Below are 25,390 nucleotides of genomic sequence, written 5' to 3' on the forward strand. Positions count from 1 at the left end.
AATTTTTATCTGTAACGTTATCTTGTTCTGTGCATTACTTAAATCACATGTATGGGGAATTTATTGTATAATCTGGACTGGAGATTGGAAGTAAGCTTTGAGAAGTATAAAAAGATGTCGGAAGAAATGGCGTTTAAAAACAGCTTTGAAAAATTTTCAAGATAGAGTCTGTGCCGGTTAATTCGAGCCCGCGGAAGAGAAGAGGACACAAGTGACGGCTGCGTCGGGATTTTTTTCTCCTTTTAGTATACAGTAGAAAAAAATTAATCAAAGAGGGGGAATAGGAGTCGCAGAGGACGGGTTGGAGGTGTCCCCTCGCAGGGCAGCGCAGCCGACGCTGGCGCTCGTTGCAGCCCACGGCCGCTGCCGGCCGCCGGGCGCTCCGGCTGTTTTTCGTTTCTTTTCATAAAGTCCTGCTTCGAAAATGACCTATTTTAAATCCCAGTCGCCCTAAATAAATAGCATTTCGTCTCCTGGGCAGTGAGGAGCCGAGGTTCACAATTCCGGGAGAAGGAGCGACTGCCCCGGGCCGGGTGCGAGGTGGGTGCGGGCGGCCGCGGGAGCCTGCGCGGGGCGAGGGCTGGCCACCGCGGCCAGGCTGGGGGGCTCCAGCGCGACGCAAGGGAGGGAGCCACATGCCCTCGTTATTTTGCTTTCTCGAGCGAGGCCAGTTGCTTCAAGAACGAAGTGGAAAGGGGACTTTAGAGTCGCATTTTCCGCCCCGCGCTGCTGGCTTGCGGATGCCAAGGACATCGACACAAGGATCGGAACGGGCTGTTTCGGGAGAACCATCCTTTCTTGCCCTTTACAGCAAGGAAAACTAAGCCGCATTTGCTGGGGGAAAGGAAACCCCCGCAACCAAAACTAAATAACAAAAAAAAAATTTAAAAAATCCCAACAACCACCTCTCCAAAACCCAAACCGACCAGCCAACGAAAAAGCCTCAGAGCGGAGGGAACTGGGGAGGGGAACGGCGCGGTGCAGGGTCGCCGCCCGGGCTGTTTGCTCCCCGGCCGCCCGTGGTACGTTTCGGCTACGCCGTGAGCGGGGAAAGCCGCGCTCTCCCGCTACCGGCAGCTCTCTCGCCTGCGCTGGCAGGGAGCGCCCGGTGACCCCGGCGCGCCGCCGCCCGGCCCGGACGGCAGGTGCGCGGTGAGACCCGCCGGTACCGCCGGGCCGCCCGGCGCCTCCGCACCCGCCGGAGCCCGGGGTCGCTCGGACGTCGGGGGGCTCCACGGCAGCGGACACCCATCGAGCAGGGGTGACACCAGCGGGACCACGGGCCGCCGCGTCCCGCCGGAGCCCCGCGCTTCCGAGTCACCTTCCCGCGTCCACCCCGGGCGGGCCCCTCCCGCCCCCACGGGCCTTCCCCCGCCGCCCGGTGCGCGGAGACGCTACCGACGGCCCGCGCGCAGCCTGCGGGGCACGGGCGCTCCCGGGCCGGGCAGGTGCCCAGCCCCGCGCCGGCAGAGCCCGCCGCCCCGCTGTGCCCTGGACGGCGGCGGGGCACGGCCGGGCGGCGCGGCAGGCGGGGGGCCGGAGCCCCGCGTCAGGCGGCGGCGGCCCGCGGTGCTGCAGCGCCCCCTGGAGGCCCGCGCGGCGCCCTGCCCGCTCCGCCCGCCGCCGGCTCCGGCCCCGGCCGCTGCGGACCCGCGGCCGCGGGGCGCGTTGGGGCGGACGTCCTGGCGGCAGCCGGCGCGGAGCTCTCCCCGCACCGCCCGGGAGACGGGGGCCGCGGTGCCCCGAGGGCGGGACGAGGCAGAGGCGCTCTCCGCGGGCGCCCGAGTGCGCACTCCGCGCCGCCGGCTCCCATCCGCGCGTCCCGCCGGTGCCGACACCGCCGCGGTCATCTCAGCCTCCCCCCGCCCTCTCTTCCCCCCCCACCCCAAAAATACATCCCGAGCGCTGGGCTCCGTCCAGGGGAGCCGGGAGATAGGCGGTGTTTGTTCTCGCTGCGAGGAACAGATTACAGCAGTTCCTCCGCTGGCAGTGCGGCCCTGGGCAAACCTTGACCAGCCGCCCCGTCCTGAGCACAGAAATGCACCGGAGCGGGGGGGGACCGCGGCTCGGCGGCAGCGAGGCCCCGCGATGGGGTTGGCTGGCCCTCCTGCGGAGCACCGTGCGCGGCCGCGGTGCGCGATGCACACACGAAGCGGCTCAGACGTTAGCAAATCGCCGCTGTCAGCAGCGGGCAGCTGCGGTCGCTGGGGGAGTCACCCCCTCTTAAAATGAATGGAGGGGGGAAAATTCCTAATGGGAGTCGGGGGCGCGCCCAGAGCCGCGGCCGGGGGGAGAAGGGGCGGCCGGGAGTGGAGGCGATCGGTGTTGCTGCAGCACCGACCCAAGGGGGTACCCGGGCCGGCTCCGGCTCCTGGCAGGGGCTCCGCCGAGAAAAGGGGCCGGGAGGACAGTCCCCGGCGCAGGGCACCCCCGCACCCGGGTCAGGGAGGCGCCCCGACGGCTCCCGACGGCCGCGGGCTCGGGACAGCGCTGCCGGTGCGCGCAGGGCAGAGGTGCCGCTCGGCAGCGAGCGCACCGCGGGCCGGGTCCCAGCCCCGGGATGCCGCCCGCCGACAGACAGGCCGGTGCTGCGAACGACTCGGGCTACGCACCGAGGACTTAATTAATTTTAAAATATTTTGAAGGAAAACAGTGACCGCCGGTCGATCTGGGATCTGATTCCGCTGGTGTTTCTTGGTGACTAAATCATCACCTACTTCACTCAGATTTCTTGGGGTGGGATTTTTTTGTTTTGTTTTTAATGTACCAGTGAGGAAATGCCAAGTTTTAACAAACAGGCGTAGGCGGCCGGAGGCGAGGCGCTAGGGGGACACCGCCGATGCAGCTCCCGCTCAGCATCTCCCTTTCCCCCCCTCAGACTCCGATCCCCGTAAAACATCGCCGCTATTAATTTCCATAAAGGAAGAATACAATTAAGCACGCAACGACCTCAGCGGGCTGGATCTCGCCCGCGTCTCCCACAGGCGCGGAACCCGCGCCACCCCCTCGCCCGCAGCCCCTGCCCGCGGTCCCCGGCCACGGGGCTGGCCCCGGGCAGCAGGGAGCCGGGCGAGCCGCCCTGCCCGCGGCGGCCCGCCCCGACGCCTCCCCGACGGGCACCACCACCGCAGCCAGCCCGACGGGTGCCTCCTCCTCGCCCTCCCCTCGCTAGGAAGCACCGAGCCCCGGGGGGGCTTTTGCTCTCCAGCCGCCGCCATGCCCCGGCTCCCCTCTCCCGGGAGCTCCCGGCCCCACGTCGGGAGACCGCGGGGCCCACGGGCACGCCGGGAGAAGCGTCAAACCGCCCTTGGCCGAGGCCAGCCTTGCCGTGTGCACGGCGGTGGAGACCCCTCGTCCCGCGGAACTTGCGCGCTGTGCCGCGGTGCAATTGCACAGTGCGGACGGGGCGAGGGAGGATGCGGAGCCGGCCGCCGGCACCGCGCGGCTCGGGGCGAGGACGCCGCCCGCTGCGGTGCTGCCGCCTTGCCCCGACGGCGGGCCCCGAGTCCGGCAGAGCGGAGCGGCCCCGCGGGTCTCCGTGCAGCAAAGGCTCCGTGGCGAGGGCACAGGCTGGCACAGCCGGCCTGCGCCGGAGGGGATGCTCTGCCCCGGCCCTGGGGACGAGGATGTCCGTCTCCTGCCGGGAGGACCTCTCTCCTTGCAGACGGCCTGCTCCGCGGGGATCCTCCCCAGCACAGCCCAAAGCCGGCGCGCTTTCTCCCCCTCATCCTAGCCTGCTGCCTGCTGATCTCCTCAGGGAAGAGGGGGAGAAAAGCCCTCGACAAGTGGACTTTTCTAGCCTAAAGCATTCCTTCCCCTGCCATGGGGGATGTTTCTGTGGTGCCTGAAATGAGCAGTTGTCAAGACATAAAGAAATACAACGTGCCGTACCTTATTATAGTTTGGTTTAAGCAACCATTTGGCTGAAGTCTTTCCTGCCGTCAGCGTTGAAACACTGAGCAGGGCTATTGCCTACAGCCATGACTGGAAGCACAGACACTCATCGTGCATGAGTGGGCCCCTTCCTCATCATTTCAGCCCCCCCCGAGCTGAGCCTCGGGACTGCAGAGGGTCCCCAGGCTGGCAGGCTTTGCTTACTCTCTGGTGGTGGTATTTTACCTCATTTGGCGGACGTGCCAAGTAACAGCCTGCAAGGCAGAGGTCGGTGGGGCTTCAGGGCTGCCTGCCTGCTGCAGAGACGTGGGCTTGTAGGCTTCGCTCCTAGGGAAAGGAGGATTTCAGGCACTGATGAAGCTCTGCAGCTGCCTCAGGCTGGAAGGATCGTGAAGTTTGCAATCTCCGAGCCAACTGTTAGGTGAAATCTAAGAGAAATATTGTATAAAAGCAATAAATTGGTTTAAGAAATGCAGTTGTACATTTTGTCGCATGCCTCGTAACTCACCTAGGACATGAGAACTCCAAGGCAGCAGAGAGCAGGGCCCATACATCTTGTCTTGTGGCGTATATTAAATAACTCCATTTCCTTTTAAGAACTTTTTATATCCCAGTGAATATCTTGATTTTCATAAATAAAATTAATAGTATAGGGTGAAAGTCAGCAAACAATAGAAAAGCTAAGAGGGGGTTTTCCAGTTGTAAACATGCAGAATCCATATGGTCATTAGATACATCTGTGGGTTAAGCACTGATTTGTTTATGCAAGCCTGATGCTTATGATACTCTTAAACTGGGACTATTCTGTTGAATATATGTACACTGTAATCCCCTTTTACCTACCCTCCACATGTGTGTTTCCTGTTTTCAGCATGCATTCTCAATGTGTAAACTGTGGCGAAGGATATGTTATAAACCAGGATACTACCGAGCGTTTCAGATATTTTCAGAGCATTACAAGCACGGTGCAAGCATATGCAAATCATCACTTACAGATGTGCACAATGTCTGTATTAATCTCTGCGTGTTTTTTCAGTTGTTTGTGGCATCTGATTCAAAGAAGAGCACAATAATGGATATTACGAAAATGTACAAATTGTTCCTGGGCAGACTCACCCCTAGGATGTCCAGACAAACCTTACTGATGAAACGCTGCACTTCTTAATAAAATCAGGGTCTTTCAAAGAATCTTTGAAAATTCCTGGAATACGAAGAAATCGAGGGAAAACTTAGCACGGTAAAGCATTTGAAAACTCTTAAAGACACTGCTAAGGCTGAACTCTACCCTGTATCTCTATTGGGTATGATCCAAAAAAGCACTTAAGCACATGCTTAAGTTCATCACTACCCAGGGCAGTACCTAAGCAGGTGCTTCCATTTCTTTATATGCCAAAGTCACCTGCTGAGCGTGTGTTCTACCGCTGGTTTAAAAGATCTCCTCAATCAGGGCCATTATTTTCAGATTGCCTCATAAAAATAAACGAATTAATAAAAGCTTATAAGAAATCCAAGAGCAGTTATCATTCTAGGCAAGACTTTGCAACGTGCCTACTTTCACGTCGTTTTCCATGAGTTAAGTTGTTGGCACTCAGTCATCTGTTATGACTACCTTGTTTCTGCCTTAACTGCTGGGGTTCCTCTCAGCTTCTCCTGCTGCCACCTCAGCACCACTGTGTGCACCATCCTGTTGGGCAAAAGGACAGTTGCTCCAACATGAAACTCGTGGATGTGATGCTGATATACCCTGGAGACTTCAGAGCAGAACAGTTTGTGGCATGGGAAAAAGAGCTCTTTTTCTCCATGAACTCTTCACAGCCACTGTGGAGAAAGATCAGGACAAGATCACTCTGGAGTACAGAAAGCCTGCACAGTAAAAGCAGCGGCTGAGAATGGGAACGGATCAGTTCAAGAATGTATCTGAGCTGGGCAGGGGCCAGTCAGAAGACTTTCTGATAAAGCCTATTCTTCCATCTCCCCTCTCGTTCCCTCCCCTCCCCTCCCCTCCCCCTCCCCTCCCCTTCCCTTCCCTTCCCTTCCCTTCCCTTCCCTTCCCTTCCCTTCCCTTCCCTTCCCTTCCCTTCCCTTCCCTTCCCTTCCCTTCCCTTCCCTTCCCTTCCCTTCCCTTCCCTTCCCTTCCCTTCCCTTCCCTTCCCTTCCCTTCCCTTCCCTTCCCTTCCCTTCCCTTCCCTTCTCTTCCCTTCCCTTCCCTTCCCTTCCCTTCCCTTCCCTTCCCTTCCCTTCTTTGCTCATGGACCCCTCTTTTCTGTTCCCGTGGTGATACCGGTCCCTGTTCAGAGTACTGGCATTCCACTTGCTCTCCTTAGTTCCCTTTCACAGCCCCCTCAGAAGTATTTGAGGGACCTACACAGGCTGGTAAATGGTAGGATGAAAACTAGTGCATGGATGTTTCCCCGTTTTGTCCATACTAGACGGCATGGTCCATCTCATAAAGAGTATCAATGATTATTGCAGCTCTGCTTTGTTTGCATTAACTATTTCATTTATTTGACCTGCTCACCCATGATAGGCTGGTGAAAATTATTAGCTGGTTGTGCTATTCTTTCAAACACTCCTTTGGGAACTGTTTCCAAGAAAAATACAAACCCCATTCATTTCAACACCAGAACTAATTTTAGCACCCGAGAAGTGCTGAAAGCCAAGGACATTACACTGCAGCAGAAACAGAGCTGCCTCAAAGCCTCTTATTTTCAGCTTTTCAGACCAGTGGAGAGGGGAAAGAGATACTGTCAGCCACACTACAAACTTTGAAGTGTAATATATATTCCCCTTTTCCACTTAATTTGTCCTGATGATTACTGGTTGTTCAAATGCAACCAGGAGCTTTTGAATTTCACTGTTGTGCAACTGCCTGACTCTGAACTGCTGGATGGAGCCCGCCTGCGCAGGTGCAGCACTCTGCCGTTTCGGGAGGCTGGGTGTGCATGGAGGGGAGCAGCAGAGACCCTGGGACAAGGCATGCTTTGGAATGACAGCCTTCCCAGCTATGATGGAAGCAAGGGTCAATGGTGCCTGCAAGACTAGGGGCAAGACTAGGGAGCCTAGGACAGTGCCTATGGAGAGTTGTGAGGAAGCCTCCATCATTAACAGAAATGCTTAGGACAGAGAAATCAAAGCTGATTATAGTAAGTGAAAAAATATTTTCTGAATCCAAGAAAGGCCCCACAAGAAGACTCATGAAGCCACCTGAAAGGATTCTTGAACAAAATGTATCGTCGTGAAACCTGAAAATAGAGGTCTCCGTGATATTGGCCAGAGGGCTTTGACCAGTGTAGCGTGCTAAGAATTTCTATTGGGAAGAAGCGTCAAGTAAATATAATACAGTGTGTTTATTTCAGTGGGAGCTGGTATGAGAGTCAGTCGGTGGCCACAGCAGCATCGCTGACACTCCTGAGATCTGAAAAGGAGACCACCGATAAAGGTCATTAGCTAAGGTTAAGCAGGGTTAACCCTGACCTTTCTCTAGTCTCCAAGCAGACAGCTCTTGGGCAAATACAAAACCACAGTTATTAAAGAACCCTTAAACAACTACAATAACAAAACAGAGTGAAGCGGAATCAAAACTGCAGATCTGTTTTATTCAAAGTATAATATTTATAGATGACAGATACTGAAAGGCAGCAGAAGTGGTTTTAAGGACCATCCCTGTACCTAGATAGTGGAGGCACACTTGAAAGCATTCTGTCTTTTGAACACAGTGAAACATGAACTTAAGTTTTTCAGAAAGAGTGTTTTCATTCCTAGAGCTTGGTAATTCCTATGTGCTTGGTAAAGAAGAATATTTGAAATACTCTTTCTGTTAGAATTACAGGTGGAGCCTGAAATGCTAAAAGGCTGTTCAAAGCATCACTTAAGTCTGATCTAGTTCAGCATTAATCTAATATTATCCTTTCCCCCCCTCAATGGTTTCAAGAAGATATATAAAACCAGACTAGAGCTGATGTTTACTTTTACAGCTAATGGTTCCTCAAATCTACAAGAACTTCTAAGGAGTAGATAAAAGCAGCTGCAAAAGTGATCTAGAAATAAACATCCAGAAGAAAACATAACTGCAATCAAAGCTCCAGCTGTTCTCGTCTTAATTCTTATCAGTATTCTTTTTAATCAGGCACATTTTGAAGTCAAAGGCTTACTTCCAACAGCTTTTGTCCATACACATATATATATATATATATATGTGTTAGTCCCATGAAATATTACAGAAGTTCTGTTTCACATCAAAATAGTGTACATTGTCACTGAAATTATTAATTTTCTTTTCCTCATCCCCCATGTTCTCTCTGGGCCCCTCTTTTGCATCTGGCATGTGTACTGATACTCCAGATGACAAATACTGATAACTGCGAAGCTGCAATGCTGCATGCTTCCATAAGGCAAAGCTTAGCCAAAGTTAGTCATTGATTTATGTCCCGTATTCTGTTCAACAGTGCAAGGCTTTTTTTTCTAATTCCATACCTTTAATCCTTGCCACCTTCAACCTAGTGTGTGTCAAATTTCCATCTTATTGTTGCAGCTGTGGTTTCTTAAAACTAAAGTACGCTTCTTGAAGGCAGTGACACATTCTTAAGTTTATTCACAGATTTAAATGCTCAGTTGTTCAAAAATGCCTGAACTCATTAAAATGTGATGGTGTGGGGGTTTTGCCATATTAAATGGTTGATACAGAGGTTTTAAAAAACAAAAGAGGGATCTTGGGATGACTATTTTTCTTCAGTCCAAATCTGTAGAAAGCGTGGTAACTTAGGCAGTGATCATAAGCCCAGGGTTCTCTTTAGCAAAGAGGTTATTTACAAAACATACAAGGCAGAAAAAGCTCTCCCACACATAAAAAGCCTTCCACAGGTGTACAGATGAAAGGAAACAAACTCTGCACTGCCTAGGTACCATATTACTTAGGACGGCTTCATGACTCACAGTAGGAGACGGCCCACAAAGCAGATCAATTTCAGAAGAATCTATATGCTTACAAAAAAGAGCTGCGAAAGTTAAGTATTTTTATCACGACCTTCACTGTTTTAAGAGAATACCCAGCTTCCCTGTGCTCTCCCACGGAAAACGGACCAGAGACAAGATGCTGTACATATTCCTCCAAGAGCTTGCAAGTGAGCCCTCCATGTTACTGTCCCGACCCCTTTGACAGCTGTCTGTGAAGGATCACTCTTCCTGTAGGTGAACTGGTGAAAAGGACCATTACCTTTGCTTCAGCCATTTCAGTTCAAAGTCTGGTGCAGTAACTCAAACCCGCTTTTATCATCTTTAAAAGCTAAGAGGTTAGTGTTTTCCACCAGAGCAGCTGAGACATGTCCCATTCCAGGAAAAGGCCAAGAAAATAGCTGAGAGCAGTAACAACTTAAACCACTGCAAAAAATCTGCCAGAGGACATCTGTCAAAGCCCAAAGAGTTCCAGTTATGTATGATTTCATTTGATCCCAGGGGCTAAATAATGTACAGGAAAGATTTAATAATGTTATGCAGATTATGTGTGGAAATGTAAAAGGAACCGAACATAATGCCAGTTTGAAAAATCTTCATGTGCTCGTAGCACTATTATTGCTGCACAGTCAGAAAACACAGCTTGAGCGATAGACTATGATAATAAAATTAAAAATTGGAATTGCTAGAATATTTACTCAGGTGAGACTATTTGATTAAAAAAAGATGACTTAATATTTTCCCTCTGCCAGGAAATTATCAGTGGAGAGAGCCCCATTCCTGTTTCCACCACATCGGTTCCATTGCCATGTGAAACCCTGATAGAGAAAACGTGGTAACCAAGGATTGCTGCTCACAACATTTCCAAATGCCAGGGCAAAGGAGACTTCAGCTATTAAAAGAAGAACAGGAACGAATGGTCCTCAGCTATATCTGCTTGCAAGTTTGAGTTATGGCATCTGACTGAACTAGAATTGCTGAACTACAAGTCTGGCCCCTTTTGCCAAGCCACTTCCAGAAACAGTAATTTCTGGCAGAGAGGGGGAAGAGGCAGCTGGAAGGGCGATGTAAACGGCCACCACAGGGTCTGCCAAATGATATCTGTCAAATCTTCTGGTAGCGTAATGCTCCAATGCCATGTGACACTATTTAAATACCGGCAAAGGAGGGATTATTAAACAGGATTCTTAGCCAGGGTGGCCATGGGCTTCATCATTAAAAAAACAACCTGAAAGCAGAAGCAAATGGATCGTGTCTGGTAATACCTGAAAACTTTTGTGCAGACTCTCACAAAGGAAGCAAGTGTAATGTTTCCTAGATTTCTTGAGGCTGGCACTTGTGGTGGTCTTTCTTTGGCTGGTGCTTTTATCTCCCTTGGGATAGCGGTTATAGTTTTAGCAGCTGAAAACTTATGCTCACCAGTTTTTCTTTCAGTGGAGGATCTAAGACTTTTCCTTCCAAGGTTAGATCTTTATTTGCAGGGAGTTCCAGCAGGTTTCTTAGGTTTCTCATTTCCTCTTGCTATTTCTGCTCTCATCTGTTTTGCAAATGGCCGCCATAATGTTAAGCTTATCTAATGGCCAGGCCTCCAGCTGGAAGAATGCCAGCAGAGTTCTGAAAATCAGTCATCTGAAAGCATTCAGAGGAGATGGCCATCACCTTCTCCCTGAACCTCAAACATAAAACTTCCCTGATAAGCACATACTCCAATGCCATGAAAAGCAAGAGGTTAGTCTTAAATTCAGATATCACTTTAACCAGCTTCCTTGCGTGACAGTCAGACACTCTACTGAATTAATCTCACTCTACAAATAATTTTTTTTTTTTCAGTGTTTGGAAAAGATACTGGTTGTACACACACACAGTAAAGAGTGAGTGTCCCCATGATGGCTTCACTGTGAATGCAGGTTTCATTCTACAGTTGGTTCTCCTTATTTTGTTAATTGGGATCCTTTTCTCCCTTCACTGGCAGGGTATAGTCCGGGTCCATCTACTCCTGACTTTTGACAACAGGCACGGCCATGGCAGTTCCTATCATCAGTGAGACTTAGGGGCTTTGTCATAATTCCTGCTGAGAAAAGTGGCAAGGGCAGAAGAATTTTCTTTTCCTTGGTAAGAGGAAGCCTGTGAAAATGCAGGATTTGTGCAGGTCTTTATGTGCAGACACACACAGTGGACAAAAATCTCATGAATTTTGCTATTGACCTCAGTGAGTTCTGGATTTTATTCAAAAGGAGGAATTCAGGAGGAGTACTGGGTCTCCAATTTAGAAACTTGAGAAGCCTAAAAAACTGCCCAAGGTCTGCATAAGACACTCTGAGGACACAACATGTAGCAATAAAGATTGATGTAAGAGCTAATGAGCTTAACCTTGCAAAAAGAAAAACAAAAATGTTATGTTTGTCATCATAACATTTATTTAGTTAAGACCCGAGAAGGAATAGCCGAGAGCAGCTCCTATACATCCTACAAAAGAACCAACTTTGTAGAAATGGGGTCTTTGTGGAAAAATCATCCCTTGTTTGGACTTCTGTTTCCCCAAAGAGAAGGAATTCTGATCTTGTGGGAGATAGAAGAAACAGGGCCAGAGGAGGAAACTGCAGTATGAAGACACCTACACAACAAGAAACTACCCTCTGGAGTAACCTTATTTTGGAAAGAGGGTTGACGACAGGAAGAGAAAGATCTACTGGCTACTGCTATGTCTGTCCGAAGAGCTGGTTCAACCAGCGCTGAGAGAGACCTCCTGAGAGCCTGCTGGAAAAACAGCAGGAAGGTTGCTGAGTCAGCCACTAAGCATCAGTCAAACACTTTCCACTCTGATATACCAGAGGATGCAGGAAGCAGAGAGGCAGGAATGCATGATGAAACTAGAGAAGGTATCATAGTACGCAAGGTAAATGCCTTTCTGGAAAAGAAAAAATGTCATACACTTATACTGTTTTATTAGACTACATAGGATAGCTTAGTTTATTTGTTTTGAGTAAGTGAGAACATATTTAGGATGAAGCTATATTTAAGTAACTTTAGTAAAAAATTAAGCTTAAAACAATAGATATATAGGTATAAACTGGCACAGCTCTAGGGGTGTCAACTGGTGATTTACGTGGGCTGTGGGTCTGCCTTGGCACAGTCATTTGCTGATTAAACAAACCTTCTTAAGGCTGAGGAATCCGAATAACAGCAACGAGGCTCCCTCCAACTTCTAACTTGTGTGATAAGGTCCTGTGCTAGCCTTCCTGTTCTAGGACTAAGACAAACAAACAAAAATAGAATTTCTGGAATCCATTGCGTTTCTGAAGGGTGTTATTTAAAAATTAGACTGCAAGAGATTATTATCACAGGCACACCACTTTAGAAAAGACTTCCTAGAAGCAAAGCAAGTTTGGGGAAAACCTCTCAAACAATCCCCCTCACTGTAAGACACCTGTTCTCCTTAAAACACTTTTTTTAGTGGAAGTCACCCCAGCTGAATTAAATTTGTTTCCCTTGGGCCTGCATTTTCTTTAGCCAACACAACAGCTGCACCATGTGGAGATGAGCCACAAGAAGTGTAACAACACATGTTTGTGATTGCTGTATCAGCTTTGGCAGATTTAAGTGCAGAGGTCTTTAGCTGCCTTCTATTAGAGAGCCAGCTTTACAATATATACAACATCTTGCAAAGTAGTAGCAATAATATATATAGTTTTATGTATTTCTTGTACATGCTGGTACAGTAAAACCAGAAAGGAACTGACTATTACTTATAGCTATAAATATTGTATTAAGCACAAACATTTTCTTTTGCATGTAAAAGTAGGAACAGAACAGGAGGATGGGTTAACTACAATAAAATCCCGCGGGACCCCTATGCTAGCTGTTATCCAGGCCTGCAGAGACACTCAGCCATTCAGAATGTGCAGTAACCCTGTTATTTCAAAGCTGCAGTAAATTTAATCTCTCCAAGAAATTGCTGAATTCCTGGAAAATAATGCATAATCTTGGTTCAGTGTGTTTTTTGTTTTTTTTCTCATTTCAAGAACAGGTGCCAAAAACTGGTCTCGTGGAGCTTAATTCAATATACTTTAGAACACAGTTTTAAAGTCTGCCTTTCAGGCATTTAATTAAGAGCTGTTGAGTATCTCACACTTGTCAAAATGAGGTACTTGTTTTTGAAAGACCATTTTGAATGGTCAAGATAAATGCCAATAATACAGCATAGAATCAAGCATTTGTATTTATAACATGTTGGTCTTCTTACTTTATGTATAACTAGTGCTGTATATATTTGTGGGTATTCTAACACAGTTGTATGACTTTAATCTTTCCTACACATTAAAATTGTTATACCATTGCATATTGTATAATATGCAGTGCATATTATACATTGATATTGTAATGCATTATACATTAATATATGCATATTATACAACATTGCATAAGTGTCCTTGTGACTCTGAACAGCAAATTTTCCCACTGTCTAAAATTTCAGGTGCTTAGTATCTATTCCATGATAAGGGGACCACTTCTACACTCTTTATCTTCTCTGACTGCACGGTTTCTAATCAAATGAACCTATGACATATTATTAAGAAGTTATGTCAAATAAATGGTAGTGTCTAATGTGATCTGCCTCCAATTTTGACCTTTCCTCCATCTTCCTGGGAGACGAATCAGGCCGAGGATGGAAACATCAGTCAAGCAAAAATCTGCATTTATATTCACACTCCCATGAGCAAATTAGACAGGACTCTCCCTTGAGAACTGATCCCCAAAGTAGTATATTTGAAAGAAAGACTGTTGATGTTAACAGATTTTGGATCAGGTCCTAGAGACATTCTGATTAGTTTTGAACCGCATAGAGCAGGGATTTACTATCTATTAATCTTACTGAAGGAGAGACGCAGTATATATTAAAACATGTAGTTTGGCTTTTTTCTTCTGTTTCAGTTTTTCATTGTTTTACCTAGTATTCAAATTAGCACATTCATTTTAAAATTAGCTTTAAGGAATTTAAACTGCATATTGTTAATCCGGTAACAGCAGCTCAATACCACCAGTGTAACAAATTAGATCATGGAACTATAGAAGAGCTCAAGGATGAAGCAATAAATGTTGTGTACCGCCCAGTTCAAGGTTACACAAAAACATTAAGCTCTCTCTTGTTTAGAAGACATTGAAATGTGATATATGAACACAAAAGAAGTAATGTCTTTAAATCTTAAAACGATTAGCAGTTTTACTCTGTAGGGATCTATGGGAGGAGATGGACTCCACCCTGAGGAAGATAAAAGACCTCAGTTTTCTCAACTGGAAGGAGTGATTCATTTTAGGTGGAAGTGGTATGCATGTGATATTCCTCATGTGGTAAATTAACTGCTTCCATTAAGAAAGCTCCTAGCATATGGAATTGCTCTACTTTCCTCCACTCTGCAGAGAAAATTATACCACCAGAACATTGGCTTTTTGCTAAACCCAGCCTGAGTAAATATGGGCAGTGTTGATGGCTGTTGATAAACTCTTTTTTGCTGTTAAAGAAATCCATTAATCTTCCACTGGTTTTCTCCTTGCAACTAAGAAAATTTATTTTTAGTGAAGGAAGAGTGGAAAAAGCTTAGGTCTCAAATTTAATGGGGTTCATAAGCTCTCTAGATAGTAATGTGCTTTATGTTTTGCTGTGTTTTTATAGCCTGACCTATGTACACACAGTCACTTCAAAGTTTTTTTTCAGCAGAAAGTTTCCTTGCTCGGTAGTGACAGTAGTTTAAGTACTCATCCTGGGTAGCGGTGAGGATGCCATAAAACTCTACCCTATTGAACCAAACTGAACCCGATTAGTGGAGGCTCAAATCAGTGCATCGTATAAAGCCAGTTCCATGAAACTTTATTATTTGCTGCTTTGCTGTTTCTTTAGCACACGGGCTGCTGTGGAGAAGGCTTCCCGCTGCTTTTAAGAGCAGAATGGGAATGTAAGTGCAAATCTTAATCTTTTTCTTGTTTTGAATATATTTCTACTTTCCACAGGATCTTATCTTGTAATCAGACCCATTACTTCACAGTCAGTCATGAAATGGCTGTTATGCCACTGAACTTTTTTTGTGAAGTTTTAAGACTAGAATTGTATTTAGGTCTTTTTTTTTTTTTTTTAAGTGTGACTGTACATGTTATATGAGTAGCTTATTTGGAACTTGAATTATGATCTTCCGGCATGTTTTGATTGGGAAAGGTGGGAAAAAAGTAGGAAACAGAAATTTTGTGGTTTCTGGATTTTAAAGGATTTAGCATGAGTGATTCTTTCACATACAAAATACTTGCTTTGCTATAGCTATGGAGCAAGCTGGAGGTGCACTTTAGAAATAAATAGGAAGGGTTTCATTAAAAAAAAAAGCCCTATAAGTAAATAAGCTGTAAACATTTCATGGCATTGCTTTTGTAGGGCTCAGTATTCGTGATGCGCTTTCCAGTTGCATTGGGTTCTCCTTATTTGTCATTTGTTATTCTGTACTTGTGCTTCCCACCTTTTTATACTTCTCCTGGAGCACTTCTGTGAAAGGCCCACAAGGGCAAGGGAACTTCCCTTCTTTAAAGCTAAAAGAATGGGTCTTGTTAGCCTCTTGAAAGCATTGTCCCTAAAAATAAGAAAATATCCTAATCTTCCCTAAACATTTCTGTCATGTATTCCTTGAGCTCTCAGCTCTGGAGCTAAAGAAGATGGGAGAAAATGCAGCCTTCACAGTGGTGGAAGCCTTGAAAATAAAGCTGTATGTATTCAGGCAGCTGAAGTTCATTTCATGTAGTACTTGCTTCATCAAGTAATGATGATTCAATCATTCTTTAGTTATTGATACTAGTTTCTATTCCTACTGCACGCATCAAGCCTTGCTAGTTAAATGTTATTTATTTATTCTCCAGGGTATGAGCACACCTCTTCGCAGACTGGAGAACAGATGGTTGCCCCCAGAAAGAGGGGGAATATTTTTGTGTAGTAGGGAATCCAGAGTAACCCTGAGTATTACCACAACAACAGTAATTGTTTTACAAACCAAAATGAGATTTTTTTCAAGTTGATGGTAATCCGTAGATCCCACAAGCACAATCAATGCAGCTGTAGTACAGACTGGAATATCTTCTGTGGTTAACTGTAAATAGCAACTCTGTATCCATGGTTTATTTTTACCATAGTGTGCTATAATAGGAAAAACAGCAATGGTAAGTCTATATATAGCCTGTTACTAAGACTGTGAGCTAAATGGTTAGTCAACAGAAAAATCCAATCCAAATCAACAAATGTCTTTAGGTCTAGTAATAATATTTTGGATACCAAAATGATGTATACTAGGTAGTAACAGGAATTGCAGCAGTGCAGCTAATATTTCACTATTGCAGGTTTCTACTGCTCTTTTTAACGTCAAGTAGGAATCTTGTGAATCACGCTGATTTTAATAGAGTGGATATGGATGTCAGAACCTGTACCTGTATTTCCTGACTATTTTCTGCATCTTTCTTTTGCTGGACCAGCAAAAAGTCAATTTCCTTTTCTGTGACATTAATTAACCATTAAGTTGTGAATAGTTCAGCAAAATAAATTAAAAAAAAAAGTTTTTTATTCCTAAGCTTGATTAAAAACTCGCTTTAAAAAACCTAAATTTTAGTCCAAACTTGAGAATATGCTGTTCTTTTATATTTTACTTAAAACTATTTTATGACCGGCAGGGTTAGGAAAGTATATAACAGATCCTTAGATAAGCCTTCAAGGTTACTTCACATTAAACATGATAGGTAGGAAAAAATACAGGCAGAAGTCAGTTTTTCTTATCTTCTGTATAAACAAGCTGGTATTTCATTCAAGGCCTTTTCCTTAACTTTCAGCATACCAGATTGCTATCAGGCAGTCACAGGGAGAGACATGTAAACATGTTGTTGTTGACTATTTGTCTACTGAATTTATTAATTGGTTTCTAAGGAAATCAGGCTCCTGCATTCATTCTGTCTTTGTGCTTGCCTGACGTTCCTTGCCTTTCTCCCCTTCACAGTCATTTGTGACTTAGCTGGCCAATATTAATCATGTTTGACAAAAAGCTGGAGGTCTGTAAAGATAGTAAGTATTTTTACAAAACTCATAGGTGATGGGTAGAGGAGGGAATGCCCTATCTGTGGGGCTGTCCACCCCACGGCAAGGGAAAAGCAGGGGAAACTCTGTCCTTAGCTGCTGGGTTTGGGACCACGCTGCAGACCAACCCGCAGCCTTCTCCTGCAAGCTGAAGACTGGGTCGTGATGCAGGTACAGGATACTCGTAACTCTGTGGGGTAACGCCGGGGTGGGCCAAAGCTCGGTGAGATATCAGTGATGTGGAGGGGTTGTACGGAGCACAGAGCAGGGGGCATGCTTGGGGGTTTATGCGGGCAGTAAGGATATTGTGGGTTTTGGCATGCCGAGGGGGTGAATGGAGCTACGGAATGATACAAGGGACACCGAGGGGGAGAGCACTGAGGACCCTGAGAAAGAACTGGGGGGCTACTGTGGTGAAAGGGTAGAAAGCACACAGGGAAAAGAGCTAGGCTGTGAAAGCACCACAGATGTGAATGAAGACTACGGGTATTTCGTTTGGAGGGCGTAAGGTGTTTGTGACACGTATCTCTTGGAAAACATGTACTATTAATTCTGCTGTTTTCTAGTAGCACCATGTATTAGTTACAATGCATGCTGTTTAAATGAGCCTGATTGAATACCTTCTGAAGTAAATGATGCTTTTATTTGCTACCAAAGGAACTAGATAAGGTCCCTACTATAACATGCATAATTTATTTGCATTATATTTATGAATGACTTTGAAGTATATATTTGGAATTTAAATCTTACCATTAGTAATACCTGTTAGAAACTCAGACATGAGCTTCTCAAGTAATTTTTATCCTTCTCAGGTTTATTATGAATTATGTGCAACTGAGGCAGGGTTGATATCTTGGAACTTTTTGGTTCATATATTTAGGGGCTTGGGGACTGTCTTAGTTTGTGGTTATACAGCACCTAATACTTGTCCATGCCATCATGATTCCTGATTCCATTGCAGTATAAGTAATTGTAATATAAATTGTTTTATCTGTTTACAAAACTACATTATAATATAAAATAATTATAGTACTCAAAAACTAAGTATGGTCTTGATCCATCCTTTGGTCTAAGGAATTATATTTGATGTTGATGCCAGTTCTGCAGAGATGGGAGTCCTAATGCATGCTGATAAATTGGTGAAGAAGAAAAAGAGTAATTCAGTTAGTTTTCTCCAATATTCTTAAGATTGGGCTACATTAAGCCTTTTCTTACTCACCTGCCTTCTTAGCAGTTTTATATAGTTCCACTGTTGGAAGAAATCATGGGAATACTCATATAGATTGTCTGCAACTTCCTCATCTCCATGATGTCTAGACACCAGCAATCTCATCGTATATTCATGCCTCCAGAACATCTAGATTTCCCTTGACTGGAAAGCCTGAATGAGGTAGTAGAACAGAGGAAGTCTGTTTTCCCTTTCAAAGTTCCTTCTTTGGAAGGAACAGGCTAGGTACAGTATCGTAATGAATATCAAATCAGTGTTATATTTCATAGCACAATTCCCAAATTTATGTTGCAGGGGAAAGGTGAGATGGTGTTATTTATTCCAATATCACTGACTAAAAATACCATTTGAAATGGTATTTTGAAATGGTAAGAGATGAATAAAGTGATCTTGAAAAATACTATTGTATGTATGTTATCTTCTTAATGATATTTTATTTTCAGCATAAACGTACTTAGAAAGCATTCTGGCAGTTGAATAAGGCACAACTGAAACTTCTGTGAGAAAGGCATGGAATTAGTCCATAATTTTTGGCACCATCTGCCTCGCTAGGTCATAAAGCCAGGTTACCCAACTTTTTCTGTTTCAGGCACCTTGGGTTTTTTCACACTTTTCTTTCTCCAGTGGCATAGATGGAGGACACTCCTGCCCCCTTCTGCCTCAATTATCAGGTAGTCAGGGTATTTTCTGGGAGTGGGGATTGTGGTATTAAATCGTTTTGAATGAAGAGAGCGAATATCTACATCTGCTATTCTTGGACAAATTTTCTTTAGACTTGTTCTCGTCAACTGTTGTTAAAGGAGGCAGGAAGAGTAGCAGATTAGGCTGTTCAGCCTAACTTTTTCCAGAGAAAGAAATATATGTATGAATGGGGAGAGAGAGCACTTCTTGGCTCCCTTTCTTTGTCTTGCTGTTACAATTATAATACAGTACCTGTATTTTTTCTAAGACTCCTTTTCCTTGCTTGAATGTATAGTTTATTGCAGCTTTGGCTTGAGAGGGGGAGGTGGAAAAAACCTGCCTCCTCTGAAATAACCTGAACAAAATATTGCCTTAAAGATTTGTGTTAAAGGATGTGGAGACAGCCTCTGCATTCCAGGAGTATCACAGCCAAATAGGGATGTCAGGCTACCCTTCATTAGGTGAAATGTAAATAATAATTGGTCAATGGATATAGCCGAATACCCTGTAAAACAAAGTTGGATGCTAGCCACATGGCATCTTCTACCTGCCTGACCTCACTTGTCCTAGAACTGGGAGACAGGAAGTCTTGCGGGGTCCTCCCCACCACTTTCTAAGGCACTCATACCGCACTGCATCTGAGCCATCCTCTGGCTCCTTCTCCTGGGTGGTTTGTTTTGGCATCTCCTACAAATGGTTGTCTATGGTATGGACACATCTGGCAGTACTGCTGGTGAGCCATTCTGGCTTGTGGGATGACACTTGGAAGAGCACTGCGTTAATCTGTTGTGCAAAGGAAGATGTTCTATTGCAGTTTTTCCATGACTCAGAAAAACAAAGAAACCTAAAAGGTCATATGGTGGTGTGTGATTTGTTTTATGGGTTCATTCAATATTGCCATTCTGCATTTAGCCTGACCACAGTGAGTCAACTGGATTGGATTGACTCAGCCAAAGTAGAGGACTTGCACAACAGTAGGACTTCAGTCATTCAAAATTCTCTTGCTAATGCACATCAAAGACATGAAATTAGGTATGCAGTGTGGATTGTTTTTAGGGGGGGAGTAGTTATACTTGTACATCTAAGATCAGTTTAAAGTGGAACTTGGGCATCTCAGTATTTTTATGAATCTTGCCCAAGTGTTTTACTGCCTTGAACTTCCATTAGTTAGGCGAATAAACCTACTTTCAGGAAAGGATACAGAAATTGGCTTGAATATTTAAGTTTTTCTTGTATTGACTTGGCTGGATCTACTTGGATGCTTTGTCAGTTAGTATCTTAGATTGCTACATAAACAGCAGAAAGTCAGAAGTTGTAAGGTGGAGAAATTGCAGATAACTGTCACATCGTACTCGGTGGCCTAAAATCTGCTGCTTGAATAATTATGTGACAGCTTCCTATGGCTTTGCAGGGTAACTTGTATGCTTTGGCATTAAAAAGTCAAGTGCCAAGTGCCAGCGTTTTTCACCTCAAAGCCGTACTGTGTCACCCGAGCCAGCTGTGGAGAGCAGCTCCCTCGTCCTGCCATGACTAACTTCAGACTTCCCCTCTGCCGTGTTCTGGAGCCAGTTGTCCATGAAGAGATTTAACTTTTCAAGGCGGGGCTGCAGCAGGTCAGCACCAAGCGCGGCTGTCCCTCGGCTGGTGCAGACACGCGGATGAAAGGCGCAGGCCGCCCGGCAGGGTTGCCCCGAGGCGACGGGGCCCGGGGGTGGCAGCGGCAGAAGAGCCGCCCTCAGCCTCCGCCTCAGGCCGCGGCTCTGCCCCAGGCCTGCCCTTGCCCGAAGGCCCAGCTCCAGGAGTCGGGGGATGAGGTGAGCGTGTGGGGGAGGGACGGCTGTCCTTCGCCCCGGCGGCGCCTCAGGGCCCCGGGTCTCTGTTTCTTCGCCGCCCGGTTTGCCTCGCCCGGCCAGGGCCCTCCGGGCGCCCCTCCCGCAGGAACGGGTAGGGCAGGTTCCTCGGGAGGACTACGTCTCCCGGCGTGCCCCACGGGCCACAGCCGCGCGGGGCATGCCGGGAGTGCGGCGCCTCGGCCCCGGTGGTACCGCCGCCTCCATGTTCTTCCCCTCCCGCCAGCGCGACGCCGCCCGCTGTTCCCGTGGTGGGGTGGGGCCTCGTCCCTCCTGCCGCTCTGAGCGATTTCCGCGCCGCCCAATCAGCGCTTGCGAAGGCGCGGGTTGTAACCACTGAGAGGTGCGAGGGGGCGGGCCTCTGCCGGCAGCCGGGTAGGTAGCGGTAGTGGCGGTTGCCTGAGAGAGGCCGGGAGCGGCGGCGGCCGAGGGAGGGCGCGAGCCCCGTTTAAAGGGCCAGCCAGCTCGCACGAAAGTTGTGAGGAGTTTAGCGGCTACCGGCCCGGTGGTGCCCAGGGGCTCGGCCGGGAGCCCCCCTCCGGACGGCGGGGCCGGGGGGCCAGCAGCGGCATGGAGCAGGCAGCGCCCAAGAGGTAACGACCCTCGCTGGCGGCCCCTTCTGCTCCCGGAAGCGAGCGCGGCGGCACGGCCGCGGTGAGGCCTCGGGCCGGCGGGGGGCCGGGGGGAACGGGCGGGCGGGGCCGCCCGCCCGCTCCCCCCCCCCCGGGGCCTTGCCGGCGTCGGGAGGCTCCCATCCTGGGCGCTGTGAGGGGGGCGACGGGACAACGGCCCGGGCTGAGACCTCTCCAGCGGCCAGAGGAGTTGTGTGGCGTTGATGAAGGTCTTCTGTAGGGGAGCTCCCCAAAATAACCGTCCTGGGTAAACGTCCAGGTAGAGGCAAACCCTCAGGGGCTGGTTGAGTTGCAAGAGGAACATTTTAGTGTGAAATGAGAGAAACTTCATCGCCGAGAAGAGTCCTTTGTGGCCTGGGGGTCTGTGCACTTTATAGTTCAGGTCTATGGAAGAAACCGACATAAGTAGTTGTTCTTATCTTTTCACGTCAGAAAGTGCCCTTGTGTCCTGCTGGTGGAGAGATGCTTGTGAGGGTGGGCGTTGCATAGTTGCAATTGCAAATCAGGGAGTGGGAAGAGGCAAAAATCAAGAGTATTCCCACAGCACATGTATTTTCTGAAATGTATAGGCTATCTGGTCATATTAATTACTATGTCTTTGGGTTTTTTTTTTTTTGAGCATTTATCATTTGACTTCTTTTTGTGTGCATGTGTCATGATGTGAAACCATGAGCTTTTGCTTTAAATGTGACACTGTCATCTTAGTGCACAAAATAATTTTGCTTTAATTGTATTTAATGGTATTAAGTTTAACTGTGTATTTAAATTGGAACAATCCTTTCTTGGATGTAGTTATATACTACATAGGACGTAGTTGTGTGGTATAAAGCATGTAGTTACATGGTTTACATATATACTTACTGTCTTAGGGCTCCAAATATTTTGCTCTTGCTTCCTGTTTAGTGAAAGATCTAGAGACTACAGAATATAGATTGGTGGTAGAAGATAATAAATAAATTTTTACATTCTACTTTAAAACATTTACATTCTACATTTAAAACCTTTAAAATTCTTTAAAACAGCTTTCTGCAGAATGAGGACTTGAGAATAATGAACTTCTACTGTTTTTCCCTCCAATAATACATCAAGTAACAGTATCTACTACTTGAAAACTTTGACCAAGAATTGATTAGTAATTGTTATGCAGAGTGTTTTTAGCAGGCAATGGAACAGTATCTACTACTGAAAACTTTGACCAAGAATTGATTCGTAGTTGTTATGTGGAGTGTTTTTAGCAGGCAATGACAGTGCTGCATGTGTCAAATAAAGGGATTGGGACAGGCACCAGCAAGGGTTTAGGAGAAGAAATGGGAATGTCTGAGGAGTAATCAATGTTACCACCACCACTGCAAAGCTTGGGATCTAGTGATATCAAAGGATTGAAAATAAAACTTGAAGTTAGCATAACCTACAAGATTTTTTTTTGGAAGATCTGGGGTTGCTCTAACTTTATTACCAAGCTGGAGGTGTGTGTCTGGCCTTAATTGAAAGTGAGGAGCTGTTTAAATCTTTAGATCAATCAGGAAGAATGAGAAAGCTAATGAGAGAACTTCTAAAATCTCTGGCATGTTTTTATGTTTTCCATGTTTTTTGAAGCTTATTTCTGGAAATTTGAATGTGATAAGAACTTAATGAATTTCTTTGTCTAGTGGGAGGAAAGATTTGAACTCAGTTTTTCATAAAGTACTAACTCATGTTTTCGTAAGATTTGAACCAAGTTTTTCATAAATGTGCACATATATCTCCTTTATCCGTTGTTTTTTACAGTTTTCTGATTGTTTGGCATTCCCAACTATTCTGCTAGGCCACCCCCTCTTTCTGCAAGTCTAGGAGGAGTACAGGTTATTTTTTGTTGGTGGAATTTTTTGATGCCTGCCTTGGATGCAGTAGTGGCTTGGGATGGACACGCCATGTTTACTTGGTGAAATAGATGTGAGCACTAGACTTCTTTACGTTGGTGCCTGCTGTCCACAGGAGCAGTTACTGACAGGTATCTCTTGCCATTATATCTGTAGTGCAAGACATTCATCTAGAGGTGGCAAGAATTTCATATGAACACTTCAAAGCTGCATGGATGTCCTAGAATCCCAGTGTTCTCTCACAGGTATAGGGCACTCTTATTCCTCCTTTCCCTGTGTTGTGTAAATCTTGAAAACAGCCCTTCAGAAAGTAGCAATGATGATGCCCAAGTGACAGGCTAGGCCACTGTGGCTTTTAAGTGGGGATGCTGTCAAAATCACCAGCTTTTCTTGTTTGACCAATGTGCTGCAACAGTAACAAAAGACTTCTAAGGAGGAGACCTTTTCAGAATAATTTTGTTTGTTTTTTAAAATAATTTAAAGTAGGTGTTCTGATTTTATATTGAAAAATTTGTACAGTAGTTAATACAGTGTTTTCTTACATCTGAATTTCTAACTATTTCAGATGTGCTTTATACTTCTTTCCCTCACTAAAGGGACATTCACTCTTGAAATAGTCAGTTACAAAATTTGCCTCTGAGTCTTGTAATTTTCCCCTGTTATTATTGTTGCATTTCTCTGTATATATTGGCATACACAGGTATGAGGAGATAGATTGCATACAAGTGAAAAGGAAAGTAGCTAGAGATGCATTTCTGTCAAATATATAGTTTTTAATCTTGCCCATCTCCTGCACGCTGCTGTCAAATAAAAGGCCTCTTAACAAGCATGGAGCTTGTTAATTAATGTTTACCAGTCTTTTCTTTAAACTCAGGCAGTTTAATTTTCACTGAAATTTAAGTTTTGTGGGAAAGGAAAAACTTTTTAAAATATGAACTGTCTGGGGAAAAATATGCTGGTTTTAATTTTTGCATCAATGAGCGTGTAAGGTCATATGGATGACAACTGTCAATTTCCTTCTGAAAATGATGGGACAGAAGTGTAAGTTTGCTTGGGTTTTCTTGGTAGAAAACTGAATGTAAGCACACAATACAACAATGTGAACTGTCTCTTAAACTTGCTTCTACTTGTGTGAATGGTGTAAAGCAGTGTAAATGTCTCAAGGCTTTTACATGCCACCTTTATTTCTGATGACTGCAGTGATTTCTCTTACTAGCTTCTGTTTTAATATATCAGTATAATTGATCCCAGCCATTCTTTTTAAATGTTTCAATATGCTAGTTCTTCTGCAAAATAAACCGCATATATTCATGTTTCATGGAGCAGCTGTCCAGTTTTCCATAACTCATGACATAATTGATGGAGTTCTATTCTTTAGTCCTGCTTTGTTTTTCTTTGTTAGTTTTCAGTTTTTTTTTTTTTATGCTTACCTCTGTAGCACATCACCAATTTATTTTGTAAAGTCTGCATGTAATGACCACAGGATACTAAACTCATGCTTCATTTTTTCATGGTGGGGGGAAAAAACATCTCTTGCTCTTTCAGGTCCCAATCCAGATTTTTCTGATCTTTATGCTAGGATTGGTAGTCTTGGGTACCTCTTGCTCTTTCTAGATTTTTCTGCATTTGGTTATGTGGAGTTTTGCTGACATACTCAGTGATGCATAAGATTCTGGTTATGCTAAGTATGAATGTTTTCTCACATCAACTGGATTTGTGAAAGTAAAATTTTTTGCTAGGATGTATTTTTCTTGTTTAAGAGACTAGGTGTTATGCAGAAAGTCAAACTTGCTTGGAACAAGAAAATCTTTTTGACAACTCTTGTTGTCCCAGAATTGTAGGTTAGTTAGTCCTCCTGCTTTCAGGAACAGCTCTCCTGGAAAACTGCTGAAATAGCCCATAGTTACTATCTGATGATTTTCTAGAGCAAACAAAAGCAGGAGATGGGCAAGATTAAAAGCTATGTATTTGACAGGTTTTATGCTTATCTTCTGCACATCTTTAGACTTTCTCACAGACACATGCATATATATATGGCACCTGTATCCTGTGAACAGAATAAAACAGTGCCTGAATTTACTGATTTATTTATTCAGTTTTAAACACTTGTATTATGAAAGTAGAGGACCCATGAGGGAGAAGAATGAGACACCTTCTTTCTCTCTGTTCTTGAGCCCTTTGTTTCTTCAGTTGTGTCCCTTGTG

At 45.5% G+C, this 25,390-nt stretch overlaps 1 protein-coding gene across 4 annotated transcripts in view; it reads left to right on the top strand.

Moving 5' to 3' along the window:
- The first annotated feature begins 20,884 nt into the window (after window positions 1–20,884).
- The window catches only part of STK3 (serine/threonine kinase 3), a 143,813-nt gene continuing 139,307 nt past the window's right edge, over window positions 20,885–25,390 (top strand). For 3 of the 4 annotated variants that reach the window (XM_075141393.1, XM_075141397.1, XM_075141396.1), the window contains exon 1: window positions 21,049–21,288. In XM_075141393.1, the coding sequence (XP_074997494.1) occupies window positions 21,266–21,288 (23 nt within the window). In that variant the 5' untranslated portion in view covers window positions 21,049–21,265. Of the gene's footprint in view, window positions 21,289–25,390 lie in introns of all 4 variants that reach the window. The other variant, XM_075141395.1, reaches the window with a different exon arrangement.

Source organism: Calonectris borealis, chromosome 2 (genome assembly GCF_964195595.1).
Source record: "Calonectris borealis chromosome 2, bCalBor7.hap1.2, whole genome shotgun sequence".
Classification (NCBI taxonomy): Eukaryota; Metazoa; Chordata; class Aves; order Procellariiformes; family Procellariidae; genus Calonectris; species Calonectris borealis.